At 35.7% G+C, this 27,914-nt stretch overlaps 2 protein-coding genes across 2 annotated transcripts in view; both read right to left on the bottom strand.

Moving 5' to 3' along the window:
- Positions 1-9,508, bottom strand: part of LOC104611631 (casein kinase II subunit alpha-like) — a 37,476-nt gene extending 27,968 nt beyond the window's left edge. Inside the window, exons 1-2 of the mRNA XM_010278768.3 lie at positions 8,969-9,508; positions 8,741-8,870 (exon numbers count right to left, since the gene is read on the bottom strand). Coding sequence (XP_010277070.1) covers positions 8,741-8,870; positions 8,969-9,318 — 480 coding nt within the window. The 5' untranslated portion in view covers positions 9,319-9,508. The remainder of the gene's footprint in view (positions 1-8,740; positions 8,871-8,968) is intronic.
- A 3,918-nt stretch (positions 9,509-13,426) lies between these two features.
- On the bottom strand, positions 13,427-15,201 carry LOC148803765 (uncharacterized). Its single transcript, XM_088897740.1, has 6 exons — positions 14,969-15,201; positions 14,687-14,851; positions 14,332-14,541; positions 13,984-14,186; positions 13,746-13,864; positions 13,427-13,645 (listed from the first exon to the last, which is right to left on the bottom strand). The coding sequence occupies exons 1-6, from the start codon at positions 15,199-15,201 to the stop codon at positions 13,427-13,429; spliced, it is 1,149 nt and encodes a 382-aa protein (XP_088753866.1).
- Positions 15,202-27,914: the final 12,713 nt, after the last annotated feature.

Below are 27,914 nucleotides of genomic sequence, written 5' to 3'. Positions count from 1 at the left end.
AAAAAAGGAAGAATACTCTGAATTGCTTTCCAAGGAGTTGCCAAAGTGGCTCGACGCGATACACCAGCATCCCATCCATTTCCCAAACTAGGGCTGTTCATGACAAAGTTCAAACCAACCAAACCGTCCCAACCTGAGTCAGCCAATTTTTCTTCACCTCCAGTCGGTTTTGGATTGCAAAGGTAGCTAAACCGACGGTTCAGTTCAGTTTCGGTTTTCATGTGTGAAAATTGAAACCGAAACCAAACTGAACCGAATTATATAACTACTTACTACTTTAGTTATTACTTAACTAGGTTGTCTCTATCCTAGTTACAAACCAACTTAGTTTCTAGTCTTCTCTTTAGGATTGCCATTAATGGCAAGCATTGCAAGGCAAGGAATCCCTAGTCCTACTTCCTAGCCTTCTTGCATTTTTTGGAAAGGTTTAAAGAAAAGATCCCTACTCTCTAAGGTCCTTTACACCAAATAGGAAATGACAAATATAGGTGTCCTTTTTTTCTTAGATTAGAAGTTTTCTTCCAATTTTTGACTTTTTTCTTGGTAACTTGGTCTGCCCTCAACTCAAGCATTCTCAATCTCTCAGCTTCAACATCACTCGAATCTCAACTTGGCTCTCCCATCTTCTCATTCTCTCAACTCAAGCTCAAGTCTCAACTCTCAACTTCTCAAGACTCAAGCAACAAGCATCACATTCAGTCATTCAAGACTCAAGACTCAAGCAACTAGCAATCAGCATAAATCCCGACCCCAAATCTCCCTTTCAGCAATGTTGAGTACTGGTTTTTTTGTTTGTTTAGAGAGAACGTTGAGTACTAGTTCAGCAATCAGCGACTAGGAAGGAACCAGCTACAAACCGACTCGAACTGACCAGGTCAGTTTTGCTTAGTATAGGGTCAGTTTCGGTTTCACCTTTAGGGAACCCAACTAGGTCGGGTCGGTTGAAAAAACACCAGTAAACCAACCCAACCCAACCCGTGAACAGCCCTATCCCGAACTACCATGTATACTATCTATCACCTCATGCCAAAATCTCTCCTATTCTAAGGGCCATCTCCACAACCATTTTCCTAGGAGTGCTTTATTCTTCAAAACTAAGTTCCCCAGTCCCAACCCACCTTCCTCTTTCCTCCTATGCACTATTCCCCAATTTATTAAGTGATCCTTTTTTCCTCCCCTAGATCCCAAAGAAAATTTCTCATTAATTTCTCTAATTTCTTGGCCTCCCTAACAGGAATCCTAAACACAGAGAAGTAATAAATCGACAGATTTGCTAAGGAAGCTCTCAGTAAAGTAACTCTACCCCGTAAAGAAATATAATTCCTTTTCCACAAGGCTAACCTTTTCTCAAACTTTTCTAGAACCGGGGCCCAAAAGGTGCTCTCCTTAGGGTTGGCTCCTAGAGGAATTTCAGGCATATCATATCATATCAGTGGCCTGTCAATACACAAAATGCACCATCTCTAAAAAGGTTTTGAAAAAAAAAAAAGATACAAAAAAAAAATATAAGCATGGGGTTCTAACTTCAAAGTACCAATACACCCCTTCCGTTGTATCAGGGTGTATTGATTACTTTGAACATTGGTTTCAACTAGTGTTTTCAACCCGCTGTTGACCCAGCCAGTTGAACCGTTCAAACCATCACCCAACCATGATTCCAAGTCTAGTTCTAGTAAAACCCAGAATTTTGTTAAAAAACCATTGACCAGTTCAAACCATCTGACCCGACTGGTTGGATCAATGACCCGTTCAACCCGGTGACCAGGTTGCACACTAAACATGTATACAAACTTTCGAAGGCCATAACTTTGTACTCTGATGTCCGATTGGGGTGATCTTTATGAGATCTATGCATCCCAAGACATCATAGGTGCCTTTCCCCGCTATTTTCACGAGGAAAATTTTTTGCCTCAAATCATTATTTTTAATATTTTGTACAAATAAAAAATTAAAGATATAAATTAAATATAAAATAATGCATATATTACATGTAGATTATAATTAAACTTTTTTGAGAAAAGGTAAAGTGTACATTATTTATTGATAAAATATGTGTTTATACACATATCCTTAAATATATAAAATGTTGACAATGGCATGATCTGACCTGTTCGACCCAATCGAACCAATGAACTGTGACCCAGAGGCAAAACGTTTTGGCCCCTGGGCCAGTTTTTAAAACATAGGTTTCAACACTTAAGAAGCAAACTTGCAAGTGATGAATACACAAGGGTGTCTCCCCACTAGCAATTACACAGAACAAACAAGATAAAACCCAACTTTGCATTAGTGTTGGAGCTTTTTTTATCAGCAAAAATGAGAATTTTATTCAATTAAGACTTTTAAGAGAATCAATACAGAGTTATAGTAGAAAGAACACAAACATTTCAACAGAAAAATTTACAATAAAGCCCAAAAAAGTTGTGTTTCCTATGAACTCCCTGTTTAGCTAGAGAATTAACCATTCCATTTGCAGTTCTCCTAACCCATGTAAACGAAAAACTAAGTTCCCTTGTTATGGTGACTATCTCCCTTAATTAATGTCTATAGTACCAAGGAACATTACTGCTTGAATTGGTCCAAGATATCATTGTTTTTGAGTCCCCTTCTATCTCCAAGTTCTTAAAATCAGCTTGCTTGGCAATCTTTAGCCCTTGAAGTAGAGATAACAGTTACAGCTTTTAAAGAGTCACCTTCCCCTAAAGGTCCCGAGTACATAGCCAACACTTTGTTTGAGGAGTCTCTGACCACACCACCAATGCATGCAATACCCGGATTTCCTATAGAGCTCCCATTAAATTTCAGCTTTAACTTATTGGGGCCTAGCGGCTTCCACTCTATCACTTTTCTTTCCTTCATCTCTACAGTGTGCGCCACTTCATTCCACACTCTTACAATATCCGTAATTGAGATATTTTGGAAGAGCTAGTGTGATTTTACCCAATGTGCAACTCTTATCTTTATGGCCAACACAATAGCCTCTTTTGGCCTATGCTTTTCATTGAATATTCTTGCATTCCTTTCCTCCCATATTGTCTACACCACTACTGCCCTTGCTGATTTCCACATCACCCTCCCTCTTTTTGTTGGCCACCTTAGAAAGTTTGGATTAAGAGGCTTACTACAGCCTAGGGAGCATTCCACTTGCAACCAAAGAGAGAGCAAAGAGATTCCCATACAAACAATACAAAAGAGCAATGGATCAATAAATGGGGTAGGGATTCACCATCTGCAAAGCAAAGAGAGCACATCATTTATTTGGCCTCCTTTTTTGAAGCATGCCGCAAGTATTTACCTTCCCTAGAAACGCCTCCCCACAGAGCTTGAATTTTTTGTGGAATGGGCTTGCTCCAAATCTCTTTCACTGAGAAATTATCACCCCCAACAAGAGTTTGAACAAGGGTACTAAAGAAAAAGAACCACAAGTAAAGGTGCCATCAAAAGAAGCAGACCATACTCTCGTGTCCTCCAAGGATTGAATGAAGAAAAATGACTTGAGAGCATCAAGCAAGCATATAAGAGACTCATACTCATTGTCCCTCAAACCTCTTCTGAAACCAAAATCCCAACTCAATCCAAAGTGAGAAAAAGTGACAAAAATTAAAATGGATTTTAACTTGTAGTTATAGATTGAATATAGATCAGTGAACATGGAGCAGAAAGGGGTATCACCCAGCCAAAGTTATTCCCAAGAAACCACCCTAGAGCCACAACCCGCATCAAATCTAATGAAATTAAGAAAGATAGGATATACCTCTTGTATTGCTTTCCACAGAGAGCACGAAGAAGATGTGGGGGCTAACTTTGAATCCCATCCATTGTTCACCAGCCCATGAATGCCTTCTATCACCTTATGTCACAGCCTTTCTCTTTCCAATGGGAACCTCCAAAGCCATTTTCCTAACAGGGAAGTATTCCTGTGAACTAAGCTCCCTAGTCCTAAGACTCCCTTTTCCTTTGTTTTGCAGACTTTTTCCCACTTCACTAGATGATCCCCCTTTTCCTCCCCAAGTTCCCAAAGAAAATCCCCCATAAGTTTTTCTAAATGTCCTGCCACTCTAGCTGGGATTCTAAAAGTTGAAAGGAAATATACTGGTAGGTTTGCAGTTTGCTAGAGTTGCTCTAGTTAGGGTTATTCTCCCACCTATGGATAAACAATTTCTCTTCCAAAGTACCAACTTCCTTGTAAACCTCTCCACTAATGGCTTCCAGAAGTCTTCTGATCTTGGATTCCCTCCCAACGGTAATCCTAAGTACTCTAATGGCCATTTTTTTACTTCACACCCTAGAATCTCTGCTAGTTCTCTCAAACTTTCATCTTCTAAGTTAATCCCTATTATACAACTTTTCCCCCAATTTACCTTCAATCTAGAGAGCGATTCAAAGGAAGTGATGAGCTCATGTAGATTTCTTATGCTCTCTTGATTTCCTCCCTCACATAATAGAATGGTGTCATCTACAAATTGTAAACGTTTAACTGCCACCTCAAGCCTTCCTACTCTCCATCCTCTAAAAAGATTTCTCTGATCAGCCTCCATAATCATCCTACTTAGGACATCAGCAATTAAAGTGAACAGAAAGGGTGAAAGGGGATCCCCTTGCCTCAATCCTCTTTTTGCTAGAAAGTAGTCTCTAGCCACACTATTGATCATGATTGAATATTGCACTAAACTAAGGCATCCCATCATCCACATCCTCCACCACTCCCCTAGCCCTATTCTCCCCATAATTTCTAGAAGAAAAGACCAGCCCACAAAATCATAACTCATAAGCCTTCTCTAAATCCAACTTGCATACCACACCCCTCCCTTTCCTCATCCTCTTCTCTAATACACATTCATTTGCTACTAACACCTTCTCAATAATTTACCTTCCTTCAATGCAGGCACCTTGTTGTTGTGAGATCACCAAAGGTAGTACCTTTTTAAGTCTCCCAGCAAGAACCTTTGCTATAATCTTATAGAGGCTCCCTACTAAGCTTATTGGTCTGAAATCCTTTGGAGGTTTTGCTTCCTTCTTTTTGGGGATGAGGGCAATGAAAGTTGAATTTATACCTTGAGAGATTTCCCCTTCTGTGTAAAACTCGTTGAAAACTTCCATCAAATCTCTTTTGATAAGTTCCCAACACTCCTGATAAAATGCTAAAGAGAAACCATTCGAACCAGGAGCTTTAGACCTTTCCACTAAGAATACTACCTCTGTTATTTCTTCTAGCGAAAACTCCCTTTATAAGGCTGCAACCATATCTTCAGGCACTCGAAACCATTGAACATCTGGGGGAGAAAAACTCCTCCCACCTTGACTCTAGAAAATCTTCTTAAAATGATCCATAAAAACCTTGATAATCACCTCCCTAGTTACCTCTTGTCCATCCACTTCTAGCCCGACAATTTGTTTTTCCTTCTTCTCCCATTTGTTAAGGAGTGAAAAAATTTTGTATTTCCATCCCCCTCCAACAGCCACTTGCATCTAGATTTTTAACAGGTGCAAACATTCATCTGGAACATCTTTCTTAGCAAAATGCCCTCAATCTTGGCAAAATTGGGGTGAACCATACTGTTTCACTTAGAAATTCCTGTTCTGTGGAGGACCAGCAACAAGACTCAAAAGGGAAAGAACAAGAGAAGGTAACTTGAGGTTCAGGAAACCGTTTTTGGCCACCCTCAATGATTAGGTCAAGATGAATGAACAGAAAATAACAAGTCTAACAGTGAGATAATATCACTTGTTTCATGATCCTACACCCTCCCAATCTAGAAGGTAGAAAAACAAATGCATCCCCCCAACACACAACATTCACATGCATTCACTCTCCCCGAGTCCCTGTTGACATCAGCCATATATTTCACTTTGTATTGAAGCTTGCCTTTACTAATAGATCAAAATTAAAATAAAAAATAAAGAAAAGATCTTCAACTTTTTAATTCAAAAATGTCCAAAAAGGGTATTGATTGCGAAGACTATTGGGTTGAAACTTGCCAAATGAGTAAAGGATTTCATTAGGATTGGGATGTGACAAATACATTACCACGGAAGAATGGCTTGCAATTTAGATAGTGATGCACATTCAAAGCCATGTAGAAATGGAGAAATTTCAGAGTATTTCACTAATTCTGCTAAGATATTTAGAAAATCTAATGAAATCAGGGGAAATTAGTAAAAATATGGAATTTGTTAATAAAGTATCCCTCTATCTCCTTTTCAATCTTTTATCCATCTTTTCGTCTACTTTCCATTATGATTTGCCTTTTTAGTTGATATATGTTTTGATTAGATTGAGAATCCTTGTTTCTAGTTGTGTCTTCTTTCTTTCTGTTTTTGGAATTGTAGTGACTTAGTTGAGTCACAATTAAAATAGTAAGTCAATCCGAACATAGTATCCCATTTATTCTTTTGGGAGAAGATTTTCAAAAATTTTCAATGATTTTAACAAAATGTCAAAAAGATTTTATGATATTCTAATTCTAAAATTTTGACACTTAGATACTTAATTATCAATGAAATTCAAAATATCTCCAATATATTGGCAACATAAAAAAGATCTGAGGGGAAAAGATTCTTAGAATACTTTGTATTGCCCCTGGGGAAATGGGGAGATTCTCCCAAATATCAATGATATTGAGAATCATGCATGGAAGATCTCCATGCCACTTAAACTACCCTAAACAACACAACTGAAACATCCATTTACAAGAAAATTTGGATGAAAATATTTCAGCTGAGAATGGCTTACCATTTGTTTAATATAAATCCTTCTTTCTAGGCATCTTTAAAATTAATAATATAATTTTCTTTTGAGAGGAAGATAAGGTATTGTACTCATTGACTTTAATCATGTACAAGTATATCTCTGTACAGTGAGTCACCATACAAAAGGTTAAGCAAGCTATTTTAGGGTGCATTACAAAATAATCTGTTGCAAGCCACCCATGAATGAACAGTCCCTATCACTTTTCTAATGACTTCTACTGATTGAAATTTTGTCTCAAATATCCTCTGATTTCTTTCTCTCCGGATGCACCACAATATAGCTACCAGAATAGTACTCCACACTCCACAGCAATCTCCCTTTTCTGCTGAGGCCCCTGATTTCATTCTCCATGCCTTCAGATGATTCTCCAAGTAACCCGGGTAGCAACAACTAAGATTAAACATCTTGCTGAAGTAATAACATATTTCCCTGTGGGTTGCTATTTGTGTACATTATCTCCTGTTCATATTAATAAAATCTGTTACTGTAATCTTCAAAAAAAAAGAATATATTTCCCCCACTAAGATTAACCATCTTTTAATTAAATTAATAAACAAAATTTTGAATAGCCATCATTAGTTGAGAAAGATTTATAGAATCAGGGGAGTGAACATGGAGCTGATCCAAAGGGCCCCCCATTTGATGGAAGCCTTGAATGAGCTGGTTTCATTTGGTGTGTGATGCATTAGGTTAAAACTTTGGATGAGTGTCATCCTTTCAGCACTAATGACATCATAGGGAGTGACAAAATGTTGATTGTCTTCCACTAGAAGACTTCTAATTGTCCAACATAACAGGAATGCAACCACCACCTCTAAACTTCATCAAGTTTAATTTTGATGGACGTAGTAAGTAGTAGATAGTATTATCCAGAAGCTTCAGGAGTGGATGGCACCTTTAGGAATCACCATGGAGAGATTTTGAAAATCTATCCGAGACCAATAGGCATTGGAAACTCTAAACTCTATCAAAGCTGCATTATTTTATTTTCTCCTTTTTTTTCTGCAGGGGCTATGCATGGGCAAGACACCATGATATCACAAACTAGTCATTGAGGATGGTTCTGACTTTTGACATGGTAGCAGACCATATGGAGACAAATAATCTAGGTCCTTAGCAACTATCTCCCCTGATTCAAGAAGCTAGGGGAAAAGGAGAAAAACTAACCAAATGAACATCTCATTCATATAGGTAACAAGATCAGCTAATTCCTTGGATGATTCACTAGCAAGGGGAAGGGCAGTTATACTGGCATGTATTGGGAACCTAACCCCCCAGGGTAAAAGAATTATTCCTTGTGCTTCGAGTTTTTGGGTATTACAGAAAATGGAGAAGATTGGCATATCCAGGCTAATTCTGTTTTTTTAGGGGTTTGGTATTTTCTTTTATACTAATTTCTTGCTTTTTATGGATACTTTCCCTTATTTTCTCTATAATCAGAGAACTTTTTGATCTATTACTGATTAAAAACAATTCAGGGCTTAGAACTCTAGCAGTTTTTTTTTTTTTTTGGCATTCATCAAGAGCTTCTCTTAAGAACTCTGGTAATCTAATGGCATTGTTAGCATTCAGTATACTTGCTCCCCACCCCACCCCTGCGATTGGGGGTTGGTCTGAGGTAAGAGCCCACATTTTTCTTATTTTTCAGATGAACGCAATTTCCCTTCATTGGACTTCCCATCTTTCCTTTTCAATTTCAAATGCGATTGCTGACGCCCAAACATTTCAAATGGACAGAAATGCAGCTCATTTAAACTCGTTTACACTTTACAGACCTACTCCAATTCTTCAACCACGCCAACTCCAAGTCCAAACTACGGCAGGCCTGCTAGAAAGGGTTTCATTTTATATAATTTTGGGAGCAATAGCATTGTATCAATGAAATAACAAAGAAAAGAGTTCCTTGTTAAGCAACCTCTAAACAATTAAACCGTAAAGGGGAAATTACATTTTTAAGAGAGACCAGATATGCAGTAAGCTGTAGCTCACCTTCTTCTTTTTTACGGGTTTGAGAATTTTAATGATACAGCGTTCGTTGTTGGTACAATGAACACCCTCGAAAACTTCACTGTATTTCCCTCTTCCCACCTTTCTCACCACCTCATAATGGTCCTGCTCCCTGATAAAGAAAAAGAAAAATAGAAAAAGAAAATTAAGCACGAAATAAACAAGCGTGATAATGGGTTCCTCTTTCTTTTATTGGGTGTTAGTATGTACCCCCATTGAACTGTAAGGGACTCATAATCCCAGTATTCTTTGGGACGGATAACGTTAACGTCGGCATAAACCCTAGCCTTAGAGCTGGCACCAGGCCTACGGATGGACTTGCCGATCTTCTGCGCCAGGTTTTCCTCTAGAGTCGATAGACGGTGGTGATATGACGGGTGTTGTTGCTCTGGATTGGTGAGTGGAGCCCCGCAGGCGATCCTACGAAGGCACAGAAAAGGTGTTGCCGCAGTTTCTCTTTTTGTAAACGCTGGAGAAGGAGCACGTGAAGATAGAGGCGCCGAACGAGAGATGAAGAATAGTCGATGCTCCGGAATTAAACGCAGAGGCCTTGCGGCCATGAAATGGGGGGAGTACCCACTTCTTTTGATTCTTGGAACAACAATTGCATCTAAAAAAACGAGGAGCCGGCCCCCGTCCCTCGCACCTCCTCTGGCGCTTCCTTCTTCCTTCTTCCTTCTTCCTTCTTCCTTCTTCCTCCTCTTTTGCTTTCCCCTTTCCCTTTGTATAGCTTTGATTGAGGGAGAAGAGATGCCCGCGGGTAATCATATGCCGCCTGCCGGGCTTAGCACCGGCGCGGGCCCAGGCTGGGCCGGGCTTTTGGGCCTGCAACTCTTTGTTTTTTAGCCGGGCCTGCAACTTTAAATATATACTGTACCAGTGTACCCATGTATGTATTACACAAATTTTCAGGTTTAGGCTTAAACCAAGGGTTGATAGAAAACCTTGGCCCAAACCCAAAAATTTTGGGGTCAACCTCGACTAGAAATGATCACCCCTACCATGCCTAAGGGTTTAAAAGTATGAACTAGTGCCTCGTGCGATGTACGGAAAAAATGTTAGGGATAATTCATAATTGGGCTTTTTATTGGCAAAAGATGAGCTACACAAACCCGGGGTAGCTCTTCCCCTTACATCAGCATTACAAATAAAAAGAAAATCACAATACCTAAAGCCTCTATTACACTCCCAGCTATTAAGAGCTTTACGAGCTAACCAGTTTGTCGCTTGATTTGCTTTCCGGCACACGTACTTGAATTTGATATTTAAATTGAAGAAGCCAATTAGGTTCTGGCATTCTTTGGTGACACTTTTCATTCTCCACGGAGGCGATAGTGTTCTATTGAGGAAATCGATTACTAACTTAGAGTCTCCTTCAATAAGGATTTTCTGATCCATGTAATTAATAACAATATTAATGGCCTTTCAAGCTTCTGCAAGGTTGATAGTAGGATTTTCGAATCGGATTAGGCAAATATCCGAATTTAAATCCGATTAGAAAATCAAATATCCGAATTCAATTCGATATCCGATAAATAGTGAAAATTAATATTCGAATTTGAATCCAATTAAATATTTAAATATTCGATTTAATTTGAATTTAATTAATTATTTATTTTAGATAACTAAAAAATATATAAAATAAATATTTTATTGATATAAAGTATATAAATTATTTATATGACTTAATTATTATATAAAATATTTTATATATTATATATAAGAATTAAATAATCGGTCGAATTCGAATATTTATCAAATCGAATCAGGTCATATCCGAATTCAAATCCGATTGACTATTCAGTAAGAATAGGATATCCAAATACGACCAGTTAGATATTCGAATTATCCGAATACGATTTGATTATGTCAAATGTCAAATTCGAAATTGGATGAATACCATTGACACCCCTAGTTGATAGTCAACATTCCAATTTCTATAGCTTTAAACTCTAGGACTTTGCCTTGATGGTTCTGAGCTATACACCCAATGGCACAGTTACCAAAATTCGAGCAAGAAGCATCAAGGTTAATCTTGATGTAGTTATGTTTGGGTCTAAACCACTCAATGTGAGTTAAGAGTTTTTTGTTATTGTTAACCATACAAGAGAATACCTCTTTAACCTCTTTCCAAATGAACCAATAGACACAAGCAAATTTTTCTCTAATGTAGTTGTCATTGAAGCTACCAATAGGTTTGCTAAGACTAGCCCACCATCAGCCCACAGGAATCACAATCCCCCATAAAGGTGACTCTAAACTTGCTTAGCCACATTATAGTCAATAAAAAGGTGGTCAATATTTTCTAATTCCCCACAAAAGGCACATGCAGGATCTATCCCAAAACCCCTAGAAATGAGATTTTTTTTTTGTAGGAAGTCTATTATTTAGCATAAAGAATAGAAAAAAAAATTAATTTTTGGGGGAAGCATGAGCTTCCAATAATTATTTTGAAAGTTAGAAGCAGGATCTGCACTACCATTAAAATGACACTCCTCCTCATACGTCGATTTAACAGAGAAGTTCCCATCAGGAGTGAACTTCCAAACTCTTTTATCTTCAAGATCCCCATGGGGAATTAAGATAGGCTTTATAAGTTGCCAACCTTAATGATTGGCAATCAAAATAATGAAATCCTCTTCCCATATTTTTCTTTCAAAACCAATTACTCTACTAACCGTCATATCCACATTAGTAAGATCACTATTGTCTCTTAATTCAATCAACGGGCCTTCCCCAGCCCATGAATCCAACCAAAAATTCACACTCTTACCATTGCCAATCCTCTACATAACACCCCTTTTAATAAAATCTCTTGAATCCATTATACCTTTCTAGGCCCAAGACTAGTTTTTCTTCTTATTTTCATCCCATAAATTACTATTCATAGGATATTTATTACTCACAACCTTGACCCATAGATTATCGTGACAATTTAAAAATTTCCACCCTAATTTAGCAAGAAAAGCTTTATTTAGCCATTTGAAGTTCTTCACACCCAACCCACCTCACATTTTGGGAGTACAAACTCTACTCCACTTAACAAGATGAATGGGGTTTCGGCTCCTCTCTTTTGCCCAAAGGAAATCCCTTATGACTTTTTCTAAAAGATTGCATTACAAATTGAGGGACCACAGATGTAGAAGAATTAAGTAGCATTATTCTCTCTGCAAGTGAGAGAGAATGCTTTTTCCAACCTGCAAGCTTGTTGGCCATTTTCTCTTTCAAAAATTAGAAAGCATCCTTTAAAACCATCCCCTCAATAATAGGGGCTCCAAGATAAGTCTTATTCCTATTTCCAATTGGAATTTTAAGAATTCAAGCCATCACTTTATGGAGTCTAAAGGGGAGGTTTTTGGAAAAGGTAATGGCCGACTTAAGATAATTAGGAAGCTGGCTCGAAGCTTTAGCAAAGTTATCCAAAATCTCCTTGATTTTGTGGCAATCATTGATTGGGGCCTTTGCAAAGATAATGCAATCATCTACAAACTGAAGAATTGGAATTGTCGGACCTCCCCTAGAAGCTTTACAACCCACATCATTAGCGCCACATTCAACCTCCATATTAAGGTTGCTAGAAAGGGCCTCAGCACAAAGGACAAAGATGTAGGGGGGACAAGGGCATAGTTTTCAGGGCACCTAGGCGTTGGAATTTTAAAATGTTTGTTTTATTGAGTTTTTACTTTATATATGCTTTTCTAAGTCATTTTATTGGTTTTGTGTGCTAACTATCAATCATGTACACTAACTATTAACACTACAAATCATTCAAATGAGTACAAAATTCATATAAAAAACTAAGAATATAAAATATTATCAATAAAAATGAGTCTAAACCAACTAGGCAAGGCAACTACACTAAAAAACTAAACTAAAATAATAAAGTAATAAATATTAAAAAAAATTAAATTCACAAAGAGTCAAAGACATATCTTTGACTTTGAAGTGAATGTTGAGCATTGTCCTTCTTGAGTGCTCTCTTTTCTCACTTTTCCTTTAACACACACAAAAAAAAAACATTAATAAATTAAATAAAAAGAATTGCAAATTTACAATAAATGAACAAATAATAAAAGGAATTATCAATCATGTAGAAAACTAGGAATCAAATCACACATATGACATACCTAGATTGAAATTTATCTATTCTAGGCATTTAAAGGAAGTAGATAGGAAGTAGGAACCAAATCAAGCAATGAATAAAACCATAACAAAAAATAAATATGGCACTTACCCAATTCTCCAAAATCTCCACAAAATGATTAAGGATAACAAAATATGAAGTTTATAGATGATCAATAAAGAAAAATATCTAGTTAATTTCAGTATCTGGGTAATAAGAGCCCGCAATCCCTCCATTAAATCCACCAACATCATCAATAGCATAATCAACATCATTTGCATCCCGATCATCTTCATCTTTCCCATCAAGTTCTCCAACTTCATCTTCATCTTCGTTATCCTCAATGTTTCCACCCCACATGAGTCATCATCTTCTTCTTCTTGCACAACACTCTTTCCTTTGTCTTGTCCCTTACCATCGCCTCTTCCACGACCACCTCTACCTCCGCTTTTACTTGCACGTGTATAAACCGTATTTGCACTTCTCCTCAGCCTATTTGCACCCTCAACAACTTCAGTTGCTCCTAATGCTTCATCCACTTCATTTTATGTGAGATCACCACCTTCATGAACGAGTTCATTTGATGGGTCTCTTCCAATCAACCATTTACTACTCTCATCAGCATCATCGAAGCAAATGGGATCAAATTGACGTGGGTTTGCACGTCTTATCAAAAACCTCTCATGAAGACATTGATTATATTGAACAAAGACAATATCGTTAAGCCTCTTTTGATCAAGTTTGTTCCACTTCTTGGTATGAATCTACATTCATAACAAACAAAAACAAGAGTATAAAAATAAAATATTTTAACTTTTATAATCAGAATTCATAAATCAATTAATAAATAATAAAATTACTTACATTCTCAAAAGTGCTCCAATTATGCTCACTGGCAGAAGAAGCGCACACAAGACCATATATGCATAATGCAATATGCCTAAGGTATGGTGTGCAATGCCCATAAGTATGCCACCAATCAACTACAAAGTACAAATTATAAATTACAAATAAAAAAATTAAATTAGAGAATACAAATTCAAAGATAGTAATACAAAAAAAAACAAAAATAAGATTCTAGAGGTAATGAGGCATATCTTACTTTGTTGTTTTGTTTCTCGTTGTCTAATTGTCATTTCCTTAGAAAATGCACCACGGGCATGCTTATAATCTTCCATTTGATGGGAGATCTTATCTTGAATTTCAATGTCACTCACCATCCTCTCAATACAATCTACAAAGCCTATTTCAAACTTCACAATTAATGCTTCATCTTCAGCTTTTGCTTTATAAAAGAGGGCTACACTGAGAAAAAATTTGGCAAGATAGTTGCATCATATTATTCCAACGCCTGTCAAAAATTTCCAGAATGGGCTTATATTTTATTTCTTTTCCACCAAAATTTGTTTTAATCTTTTCCCTTGCCCATTCCATTGCAAAGTGGAAGTACCCCATTATAGGTTTTTCATCACCATTAACCAACCGTAAGACCTCCACAATTAGTTGGGAAGCTAAGAGGGCAATCCTTACATTTTTCCTAAATGTAACTGAAAGAATAGTGCTTGAGACTCTTAAACCCTCTGGTTTGTTTGCCCATTTACTTCTATTCCACACATTACTGACAAATAAAGAACGCAATGGATATTTGAATGTGAACAAGCTTTACAAAGTAAGAAATGATGTGGCAAACCTTGTAACAAGATCCCCTCCCATGTGTTTTCTCCCTCATATAAGTAAGGAGAAGAGGATGTTTATAGATAAAGGCCGTCACATGTCTTGCCTTGGCAATGCAATTCTTGATAGACTTCAGTCCTCCAATATCCTCCAACATGAGGTCCAAACAATGAGCAGTGCACGGCATCCAAAATAAATTATTTTTTATCTTCAAAAGGTCTCTTGCAACAATATAAGCAGAGTGGTTATCAGTAACCACCTGCACCACATGTTCTTCTCCTATTTCCTCAACAACCCTATCAATCAATTTATACAAATAAACTGCATTGAGGATTTCATTGGAAGCATCAACTAATTTCAGGAAGAAAGTACCTTAAGGAGAATTCACCAAAAAGTTTATCAAACTTCTTTGCCTCTTATCTCTCCATCCATCAGACATAATAGTGCAATCATAAGTTTTCCAAGAGGCCTCATAGTCCTTGTAAAGCAATTTTGTTTTCTCAATCTCCTCTTTCAAGAGTGGCTCTCTCAACTCATGGTAGGTTGGAGGTTTGTACCCAGACCTAAATTGTGCAATTGCTTCTACCATAATCTCAAAACTCTTCAACTTTACTGTGTTAAAAGGTATTTCGGCTTGATAAACCATTTTGCAACATATTCATTCACATTTTTTCTTCCTTCATTTTTTAACTGACTTTCTATGCTTGTTTGCACCAATTGTCCCTTGTGCCTTGCTTCTACCACTTCTTCTGGACTTGGAGGTTTGTACCCAGACCCAAATTGTGCAATTGCTTCTATCATAATCTCAAAACTCTTCAACTTTACTGTGTTGAAGGGTATTTCGGCTTAATAAAACCATTTTGCAACATATTCATTCACATTTTTTCTTTTTTCCTTTTTTAACTGATTTTCTATGCTTGTTTGCACCAATTGTCCCTTGTGCCTTGCCTCTACCACTTCTTCTGGACTTGGCCTCACAAAAGCATCCATGGGTCCTCTAATATTCTTTCTTTTTTTGTGAAAATATGGGGCTTAATAGTTGGGCACTCCTACTAGTTGAAATGGAGCCACCTACTTTCGTAGGTTGGTTACTTTCATGGTGAGATTCTCTCTCATAGACCATTTGCTCCCATGACCCATAATTGTCTTCCACTACAAAATCACTTAACAGTTTCTTCCTCTTATTTTTGCACATGTATTATTGCATCTCTTTTGCAATACTCGTAATTTTTGGACACTTGGTAACATCCCCAAATCCTCCAATTAAATGTTGTTTTACTCTCTTAATTCCTCTTTCGACAATCTTTCCACACAATGAACATGTAATAGCATTTTTGTCCTCTAAATCATGCCAATATGCATACTTCCATGTTGGATCTTTTGACTGGGCCTTGTTCTTAGTGCCAGAAGTGTTTTGATGTGCCTCGTTTGCCATTACCTAATGAAAATAAAAACAAATCAGCATTTAGCAATGATAAATCAGTAATGAATCAATGATATAATTATCAACGACAATGAAAAATCACCAATAAAAAAACTAAGAATCTAAGATCAAGGGCAAATCAGCAATGATATTAATTAATAAATTAATAAAAAAAAAACAAAGCAAGCAAATTTCAGCCAAACAATAATTCAGTTATTCAGTTAGAACTTAGAAATAGAAATTAAGTAAAAAGTTAAAGGCTAAAGCAAGCAAATTTCAGTTCAGCTATATAATCAAATATCAAATTACAATATACATCAAATGCAATATTGCAATATTGTAAATCAGCAAAAGCAATCAATGTTGTAATATAGAAATAAAAATTAAAAAAAAAATTAAAGAGTGGTTCAGCCATGTAAAAATAAAAAACATTAATGAAGAAGAGAAGAAGAAAAGAAGAGAATTCAGCCATATAATCATATATATTATTCATATATCATGTATCATATATATAATCATTAATCACTAAATCAAGTTTTAGACATATAATTCAACCATAAAAAAAAATTGAAGAAGAGAATTCAATTCAGCCATACAATCACTGAATCAAGTTTCAGCCATGTAGTTAGTTCATCCATATAAAAAAAATCAGCCATATATTCATATATATTAACGATATAAAAAATATTTGAATGAGAAGAAGAAGAATTAAAGAAGAGAATAGAGAAGAATTGAAGAAGAGAAGAAGAGTAGGTTTGGCAGCTTCCACTTTTAAAAACTGAGATAATTCAAGTGTGAATCATGACTGAAATACTGATCGAGTGAAGGGAGGAGAAGAGTAGGATGGAGCCCTTATTTTTTTCAAAAAAAAAAAGGATTCATGGGGCAGACTGACGACTAAGAGAGTGAGAGTGACTGACTAAGAACAGTTAGACTCATGGGGTGGGTGGAAGAAGAAGAAGAAGAAGTGGAGAAAGGGAGGATTGAGGAGTATAGGGGGCGGATCCCCTGTTTTTTTGAAAAAAAAGAAAAGAAAAGAAAAGGAGGACTGGTGAGCCCCTGTTTTTTCAACTGATATCTGAGAAGAGAAAGTAGAAGAAGAAGAAAGGGAGGAATGATAGAGCCTCTATTTAAAAAAAAAAGGAAAAAAGTTTGAAACTCTGAAATCTGGAAAAGAAGAAGAAGAAGATGATGAAGAAGAAGAAGAACTGAAGTTATCAACTTACCTACTCGAACTAAGGTGTGATGGGGTTGGGCTGCTCGAGCTTGCAGAGTTCGCCTGTTTGGTTCTCCTCCCTCTCTAGTCGAACCAAAACCCTTGTGACAGAAAAGAAAATAGAGATTACTTAGTTTAGTTGTATACTATAGTTGTCTTAATACTAAAATGATACAATGTAATAGGTTTATTTTAAAAGAATACAACAACCAATGAAATATCAAACTAATAAATTAAAAAAAAAAATCTTTTTAGATGCATGTAGGCACCCGCCCAAGCGCCTGCTTAAGTCTCTAGGTGGGCACCTAGTGCGCAAAACATATGGCATTTAAGCGAGGCGACCATGAAAAACCGCCTAGCCTTGACAACTATGGACAAGGGGTCACCTTGCCGAATCCCCCTACTAGCTTTGGTGACTCGGGTAGGAGAGCCATTTATGAGAATCTGAAAGGAAACTGAACTAATGCATTCTATGACCCAATTAATCCATTTGTCATGGAAACCAAATTTAACTAGAACTTTCCTGATGAAATCCCATTCTAGCCTATCATAGGCCTTCTCCATGTCAACCTTGCAAGCGATCATCCTCTGTTTGCCTTTTTCTTTTCATAGTGTGTAGCATCTCATGGGCAATGAGAATGTTGTCTGTAATTTGTCTATTGGGTATGAAAGCACTCTGGAAGGGGGAAATAATGTCATCCAGGAACGGTTATTTTAGAGATAATTTTATAAATGACATTATAAAAGGTAATAGGTCTAAAATCATTAACCCCCTTTGGGTTTTCACGCTTTGGGATAAGCGTAATAAAAGTCCTATTTAAATCAACATTCAATTTCCCAGAGTGGAGAAATGCTTTGACAATTCTACATACAACATTCCCAATAATATTCCAATACTTTTTGAAGAAAAATACATTAAGACCATCAGGTCTCAGGGCCTTTATATCCTTTATCAAAAGCAAGGTATTATGGATCTTTTCGTTTATAACCTCTCTACAGGGATTATTGTTAAGTATTTGAGAAGCACAACATTCTATATTTGAAATTAAACTGTCAACTTCCGAAGTGCCCTCAAAATTAAATCTCTTTTCAAAACTACTACAAAATAGTTCATTGATCGCCTCAACATCTTCAACCCAGACTCCATCCTCATTTATGACTTTCCTAATTTTGTTCTTATTTCTCCTAATTGTTGCAGTAGTATGGAAGAATTTATTATTTTTATCCCAAAGTTTAAGCCAATCAACTCTGGAATTTTGAGCCCAATAAATTTCTTCTCTAGCAAAAGTGTTGTTGAGAAGTTTCTGGAGATCATTCTCTTGATTGATGAGACTTCTGTTATTTGGATCCCCTTCTAAGATCTCTTGGATCTCTTGGAGTTTCAACAATAAATTTTCTTTTCTTTTTCTGATATTCCCAAAATGATGTTTATTCCAATATTTGAGTTCCTTAACAAGGTTATTTCTTTTCTTACAAAATTGTGTGGCTCTAGATCCACTAATGTTGATACCCCAAACCCTTTTAATCACATTATCAAGACTAGGATCAAGACACCACACGACTTCAAACCTAAAAGGTTTAGGACCAAAAGAAGCATGAGAATTAGTATCAAGCATCAGACGTGTATGGTCGGATGCCAAAAAAGGTAAATTCATGAGCATACAATCATTAAATTCACACCTCCATTCAGCATTTGAAAGGACCCAGTCAATCCTTTCTTTAGTAGTATTATTCTTCCAAGTGAACTGCCCTCCTTCCATATCTAACTCAATAAAATTGCAATAGTTAATAAATTTATTAAAATTCCTTGTATGAGAGGGCCTTACCTCCACTCCACCTTTTTTATTTTATCTCCTTCTGAGAGAACTAAAATCCCCCATAACACAGCACACCCCAAGAGTATTATCTGCAATGTTCCTAATCTAATCCCACACCTTAGCTTAATCAGTTTTACAAGGAGGAGCATAAACCAATGTACTAAACCAGCTTTTGTTAGATTCTAGATCAGTAATGTAAGCATGGATAAGCCTTTCATTTGTTAAAATAATATCAACAGAACAAGAAGAAGAATTCCATAATAGCCATATGGCACCAGCAAATCCAATAGGATCAACAAGATGACATTTATCAAATTTAAAAGAAGACACAATTTCTTTTGCTCTAATAGGATTAACCCGTGTTCCATTAAACAACAAATACTGGGCTTAAATTGCCTACATAACTCAGCAACTTGACGTCTAACAAGGACTATGCCAGCCCTTCTTACATTCCAAACTAGGATCTTCATTTAGAACCCTTCGTATCCTTAGGACCCTGCTCGTCTAGACCCACTTGAGCAATAGAAAAATCAGCACTGAAATCTGAAGTCTCGGGGTCAAAATTATCACGTGTCATCCAACTATTATTCTCTTGACCATCCCACTCTTCTTCCATGTCTTCTTCATTGACACCCTCATCACCTACCAGATTCGTTCGTACATTATCATCCTCTCCCTTCTCATTTGTGCCATAACTGTTAACAGGTCTAGAAAATTTGTCCTCATTCCCGCATCTAGTGGGATCAAACACAATTGGCGGATTATCATTTGACAGGGGTTCATTATGTAAGCTTTTCTTCTTTTGAACTCAGTGAGCCTTTTCATTTGTCATTTTATCTGGAAGTATTGAAGCAAACATTAGATTAATGAAGCGAGCAGTATAACCCTTTGTTCGATCAATGCTTTGTTGTTTCAGGTGTGAGCGGCTGAGGTATTAATGGGAACCTGAGTTTGTCTTGTTCTCAAAACCTGAGCGTGCTGCCTTAGCCATTCACCTTTGACAGAATTATAATTATGTTTCCTATTCACAACAATCCATCCACCCGCATCTTTTTTAGTATTACCCACATCACACTGGTAATACTTGTGACCACGCCAACCACAAGCTATGCAAAGGTCATGTACATTTTCATTAAAAACTCTAAGTTTGTCATTGTTACCATTATCGGTGATTGGAATATCCAAATGAACTATTTGGTGGTGTTAACACGAATGTAAACACGAGGAAATAGAGAACGTGAAGCCCTCTCCATATCCCTGTCAAGTTTAATGATGGCTCCCACATCCCTGAGAATGATTTCAAGATCTTCTCTGGACCAAAATTCCAAGGGCAGCCTTGGAATCTTGACCCAAACATCTGCCTCTTCTAGTTTAGCTTTAAGCGGATTAAAACTAGATCTCTATTTCATGAAAACAATATACTTTCCATTGATGACCCACGGACCCTCCTTGAGAATTCGGTTAAGGTCATCCTCAGATGAGAAAGAGAAAAGATAGAATTGTTGCCAAGGATTTGAATGTCCAGTTTACTGGTAATCTTCCATTCTTTGATTTTATCAACTAGAACTTAGCGAATAGACAAAAAACACCCTTGCTCTCCATTATCTTCTTCCCTTTGAGCTCTTCGAGATTAATCAGGTGGGCTACACAAGAATCTTTGGTGTCCTTGTTCGAAGGAGCACCTTTCATAGCCTCCGAAAGGAAAGCTTCAAATAGTGATCTCCTCACATTGCTCGAGTCACCAGCCGGATGGGAGGACCCTGTAGAGGAAACCATCTAAAATTGATGAGAAAAAAATGGATAGTTCTAGGAGGGAAGAATGGCCCCAGAGGAACCATGGTCACTATTAAAACTTGAGGCTAATGCCAACTTCCCATAACACCTCTTCGACTTCTCGAGAATACTAGTAAGGAGAGATTCTTTGAAACTTTTCTTTGGTATGCATGGCTTGTTATCATCATGCGGAAGCTTCCTACTAGTAGCACATGACAAAGTAACGACGTTTACACTTCCCAGAATATCATCATGCATGGTAAAATACTGTGCAACCATCCCTGGAGCATTGCACTTCTCGAGATGGTTTTTAAGATTATTGAGTCTACCATTAATAACAAGTGGGTTATCGAAAACATTAATGTTTGCATTCTCTCTCCTATGAAAAAACAACATCCTTGTGCAAAGAACAATCATAACCCAAACCGTTCGAATTCAAAGTTTGGTCTCCATCATCTTCGCAACACTATTCATCAATCTTAAGGCGCATTATCCTTTTTTTATTAGATCATTTAGGTTTGAACCCCCGCATCTAGTGGCCAACCAGCCATTTGAAACTTTCAGGCTTTCCTTCTCTTTCCAATTCCAGTACCGAAAGGTGCAGACCAAATTACAAGCTGGCACCAACACTATGGAGGGATCATGCAAACCATGAAGAGTCTTATTGATAATAGTTCTATCAATATGGTAAATAGTATCAACACTTGGGTTGACAAGGTCACCGAGGATAAGATCATCAATTTTTTTAACTATTTTTTCATTCATATCAGTGGATTTATCTATGAATTTTCCTTCGAATTAGTGGCTTGCTCCGTATTGTTTGTTATAATTTTTCTTTACAATAGGAAGGAGACCCTTTGGGCCCCTCATCGAACCTTTATTCTCTTTTATCTTCCAACATGCATACATGAGGATGAAGACACACTCCATCATCACGTAAAGGTTGAACAATCTCCTTGTTTTTCATGTTTTTTTTGCAATTTCAAACCCATTAGAGGCTTTGAGCTTATCGAGTTCAACAAATTTTTCTATGATGTTTTGTACTTTTCTTTGCCGTTTCTTCCTTAGTCCCTTCACTCTCATACTTCAGCCAGCTTGCTATCTGAAAGGATGCCAAGCACTTGGTAAACAAATTGATACCTGCACTCTAGATCCAAGTCAAATTTAAAGAGAAAAAACCTAATACACTAACTAAACAAACATGCCTAACCAAATAGACCTAAACAGACCAGTAAGCTACAATTAGACTAGAGAAACAAGAGAAAGCGCTCTAAAGTGATGTCCACAACAGGACTAAAACTAGAAAATCAAAGAAAGAAGAAGAATGAACTCCCTGAAAACAAGTCGTCACTGGCACAAACTAGTCCATGACTAAGCTCTGATCCAAAACAAGTCGTCACTGGCTCTTTCTCCTTTGCAACACTGTCACTTTTTTTCCTACCCTTATTTTATTTGTTTATCTATTTGGAACTTGGAAGGGTGGGGTTCATAATTGGGTTTAAAACTTATTGCTCTATGGCCTACACAACCCAAGGGTAGGGATGGCAATTTTCCCCATTAGGAACGAGGACAGGGATGGGGAGTATATATATGTGTGTGTGTGTGTGTGTGTGTGTGTGTGTGTGTGTGTGTATAATTATATAATTGTGTGTTATATTAAATATTAAATATATGTGTATATTATATTATATTAAATATATAATATTATTTGCATTATATATATATATCAAAATATATTTAAAATATTATTTGCATTTTAATTTTTCCTTTATTTTAAATAAATACCTTTCTGAAAACAAACTTTTAATTAAAAAAATTGGGATTTAGGTCCTAGATGGGGAACCCATCTCCATCGGGGACTGGGGTGCATGCCAATTTTTTTCTGACAATAATTAATTTAAAACTCAAGGTTAGGACGGGGAGTATGGTCCCTACCCTAAACCTGCTCATTGCCATTCCTACTTGGGGGTCATCCCCCAAACCCATAAACATAGTTCCAATAATTATGGTAATCATAAATGTAGTATCCAATACCTACGTAAAATGTTAAGATTTTCTAATTATTTATTTGAATAATTGGAAGTTTCATAATTTAACTTTCACTAAATGAGTAATTTTTGGTAATTAAATTACCAAAACCACTAATTATTGCTCAAAAATCATAGTAAATATCAAAATTACTGAAAATATAAAAAATAATATATATTTATTGCAATAAAAGTTATAATAAAAATTACCAAGAATTTTCAATTATTAAATTTGTATTCATTAATATTTTAATTAATTATTAATTTTAAGTAGTTATTGATTTCAATAATTAATTTTCAAAGTTTTCTGAAATTAAATTACCAAAATCATTAATTTTTAACAAGTAATTTTTAGTAATTAAAATTTTCAATTTACCAAAATTATGAAAAATTATAGTTTAGGTGTTGATATTTACTGAATAATATTCAATAATGTCAATAATAGTGAAAATATCAAAAGTATTTCCAAAATTAATTTAACCACATTTTGGGTTTTTATATAGTTTATTGGGCATGTAATATAGATTAAGAGGAATTTTAGGTGGGAGATATAGTTTAGGAGAAATTTTAGGAGGGGGTTGAATAAGTGATTAGGAATAAGAGAGAGAGAGAGAGAGAGAGAGAGAGAGAGAGAGAGAGATTGGAGTGGGACTCTAATGAAGAAGAAATGGCTGCCATGTAGCTACATGGAAGGGTTGGGAAGGGGTAAGGGAGAAAGGAGAAAACGTTAAGGAGGGAATGGAAGAAGGAGAGGGATGCTAATATAGCCTTTATTTGCTATATAATATAGTACTAGCGGGCCCCTATGCAATGCACAGAAGTGGACTTAAAACTTATTGTTGTATGGAGCTACACAACTGAAGGGTAGGTATGTCAATTTTTTTCATCCCCGTCAAGTACCCGGCGTCCCTGATTAGGCAGGGATGGTATGGAGATTGCCTTAGCGGGGATAGAATTAAAAAGATTATATATATATATATATCAAAATATATTTAAAATATTATTTGCATTTTAATTTTTCCTTTATTTTCAATAAATATCTTTCTTAAAGCAAACTTTTAATTAAAAAAAATTCAGAGATTCAGGTCCCCAATAGGGAAGCCCTCTCTGTCGAGGACTGGGGATGCAAGCTAAAATTTTTTACAGAGATTAATTTAAAACTTGAGGTTGGGATGGGGAGTATGATCCCGACCCAATGTCATTCCTACCCCTGGGGTCATCCCCTAAACCTATAACACCCCCAACCCCATAAATATAGTTTCATTAATTATGGTAATTTTAAATGTAGTATCCAATACTTATGGAAATTATTAAAGTTTTCCAATTATTTATTTGAAAAAATGGAAGTTTTATAACTTAAGTTACACTAAATTAACAAAATCACTAATTATTTTTCAAAAATTATAGTAAATATCAAAATTAGTGGAAATTTTTCAATATAGTTTGATAATATCATTAAATATTAATAATTTGACCAAAATTACTGAAAATATCAATAACTACTCATTGTTAAAAACTATTGATTCTTTTCAATTATTAAATTTGTATTTATTAATATTTTATTTACTCATTAATTTCCAGTAGCTATTGATTTCAATAATTAATTTTCAAAAATTTATGAAGTTAAGTTACCAATATTAGTAATTCTCAACAAGTAATTTTTAGTAATTAAAATTTTCAATTTACGAAAATTATGAAAGATTATTGGTTATGTGTTGATATTTACTGAATAATATTCAATAATATCAATAATTATTTAAAATATCAAAAGCATTTCCCAAATTAATTTGATCACATTTTTGGTTTTTAGATAGATAATTTAGAAGAAATTTTAGGAGGGGGTTGGGTAAGTGAGCAGGAACATGAGAGAGAGAGAGAGAGAGAGAGAGAGAGGGAGTGGATTCTAGTGAAGAAGAGAGGGTTGCCACATGGCTTAATGTGTGGTCTAGGAAGGGATAAGGGAGAATGGAGAGAGAGGTTTAATGTGAGAGAGAGAGAGAGAGTTAAGGAGAATTGAGAGAAGGGGGGACGGGAGAAGGAGAGGAATGTTGTTGTGGCCTCATTTTTCTATATATTAATTTTAGTATAGATAGATTTGAATAACTAAACTCGTCAATAAAATGACCCGACCCAGTAAAGCAATTCATTTTCATTTTGATCGCTCTTGGGTCTTTTACATTGTAAGTACAATTGTATTAATTGAATCGGGTTAATACAATATATTGGGTGAATTGGTCAATAAAATGACTACATAGTCAGCCCCCGTGCGATGCATGGATTTTGTTAACCAAAATTTAAGTAAACACAACCCTATAACATTTCTAATTGAGCCAAGTTAGTTATGGCTAATTAATTCATTAGGCTTTTACCATTATTAGGGTAATCAGGTTTTCAATTTAATTAGGTTCGTTAGTTTTTTAAGATTCTTAGGGTCATTAGGGTTTTCAGTTTAATTAGGTTTATTAGGTTGTTATGGTTAACTATGCTATTTAGGCTAAATGTGTAATAATTTAAGTATCAAATTATAATTTTAATTATTTTTAAATGAAAATTAGATGGATATTAATTTAACAAAAAATAATTAGTTTAATTATGATTATTTAGGTCAATCAGGTCAATTAGGCTTATTAAGGTTAATTAAATTGAACACACAGATGAATAGGGTTCCAATCAAACCGAGCTCTAATTGAATAGTTCGGCTTGAGTTTGAATCTAGTTCAAATCTCAAGGTAAGATCGATTAGTTATTCAAATTCAAACTCAACCTATAAAAAGTTTGGCTCAAAAGCTTGTGAAACTAGCTTGATTAACATTATATATAAATACATACATATATTATAGTATAAAAATATAATTTATAATATATTAAAAATATACTATATATTTTAAAAATATATCATATCTTTATAAAATAAATATATATATATATATATATATATATATATATATATATATATATATATATATATATATATTCGTTTTCAAGCTGAACTTGAGCTCATCGAATATTTAATATTTAATCAAACCGAACTGGAACCAAGAAACAAAGTTTGAATTTAACTCGAACTCGAACTCGAACTCAAGCTCAAGCCTAACAGTATTTTAGTTGAATCAAGCCAATATTCAATAATTCATAAATATCAGCATTAAATTAGTGTGAAGAATTTATTGTTTTTTTAGGCCAAAATTTACTATTAGTGTAGCTAATTATAAGAAAAATAATTACTTTAATTATTTTGGTTGATTAGTGTTAATAAAAATAATTTATATACTGTTATTTCTTTTAAAATAATCAGTAAACTTATAGTAATTAACAGTAAGTTAATTGAAAATTGCAATCATTTCTGTTAATTAGTAACAGTAAACTCTTTGAAATCTTGTTATTGGAAACAAACCAACTTTAATTGGTTCGTGCAGCCAGACTGATGTGAACCAATTTGGTTTGTTATGATCAGACTGGTTCGTGTAGCTTAACCGGATTGAGACAATGTAAGGAATTTAATGGGTCGAGTTTTTGGTCATTTTGTTGAAAAGGATCCGAACCGTTTATGTCATGTTCTTAACCCATTAATATGTTGTTGCATTTTGCTTAATATAGCAAACACAACAGAGGGTCAACCAAAAAAACACATAGAAGAGGTGTTGGGCCAATAAGACCCCACCATTTGCAACCTAATGATTTGTGTAGACTTTGGAAAGAATTCCTAATATTGTCGAATTTCCAATTTAAAATAGACCAAATGAGGAAAAATTAGTGAAATAAGATGGATTCAAATCACCACTCCAAACTTGAATAACCTATATGGCTGCATTTGTTTGCGATACAAACGTTGAACTGGGGTATTTATGTACTCCGGTTCGCATTTGCAAGTGTTTTTTTGTGATACATATATGTAAAATGACTGTAAAACTGTATTTTCTAACATGAATGTATTGATCGAAGAGTGCATTACTGCATCGATTTTTTTTATGCAATTTTGCTCTCTTCACTCAACGATGTAATTAGGCTATGCATTTTCTTTCGACTGTATGAGAAAAATAGCCGTTTTGGGTGAGAGGAGATCTGCTGCACCACCGCCCCCCCCCATTGCCGCCTTCTAATGGTACTTTCTCACCTCCATCTCCGACCAAGGCATGGTCGTCGGTGGTCGACAATCAGTATCTTCTGTATTTTTCTGACTTGTGTTTTGCTAGTTTCATGTGTTCATATCATTTGGTTGCGGGGTTCTTGCCGATTTGATAAGAGGTTGAAGATCTTCGCTTTGATCTACACAAGGTAATGTTAGATCTGTCTTGAGCTTCATAGATCTGGTATTTTGCTTCGACTAATAAAGGTTTTCATCATTTTTTGTTGATTCCTTCTTAGACCTAGCTAAATTTACACATCTTTCGTTTTGTCTTCAACAATCAAGTACGTGCATGGTGAAATTCTTCTTTTTTTTTACTCTGCTTCCTAATTAATCGTTTTTTATGTTATCACTCTTGTTTGATGAAGATATCTTCTTGAGTGATATTTTCCTTTGAAGGTACATGTATAATATTTACCTTTGAATATGTGATATCTTCATTAACAAAGCTATGATATTTGTCGTTGCTTTATTCTCCTTAATTAGTAGTTTTCCTCCTTTCCAGTAGGTGACTTCTCTGCCAAATTTTTTGCTCTTTTCCTTTTCTCGTTTATGTGGTTGCTTTTATTTTTTCTTTGTTGGGTATTAACTAAGTGGCTTGCGGCTAAATTTCCTTTCCAGTTTCCAGCTTCCAGCTTAATTCCAGACGATTTTTTGGTTTCCAACCATATCATGGGAATTAAGGGAACCAGGAAAAAAAGGATTAAGAATAAAAGTTACTTGGGGTTTGCTAAGGACTCTGGTACAGAATCGGCTAAGATGAATCGGAAGTTGAACAATGTTTACTACGGGAATATAGCTCGTGAGGTCCTCTGTCCCGCTGTGTTGTGGGGTGGAGGTACCCATGCTAACATTAGAGAAAAGTCTGAGAACAAATCTTCTAAAACCGAAAAAAAAGGACTTCATTTGGCTTCGAAAATTCCATCAGTTTGTAGAAACTATATGAAACAATCCACTAGAGGTCATGCTCATCGTCA

This window comes from Nelumbo nucifera, chromosome 1, assembly GCF_055504915.1.
Source record: "Nelumbo nucifera cultivar China Antique chromosome 1, China Antique-T2T, whole genome shotgun sequence".
Classification (NCBI taxonomy): Eukaryota; Viridiplantae; Streptophyta; class Magnoliopsida; order Proteales; family Nelumbonaceae; genus Nelumbo; species Nelumbo nucifera.
The sequence above is the reverse complement of the archived record's forward strand: the minus strand, read 5'-3'. Positions and strand labels throughout refer to the sequence as shown.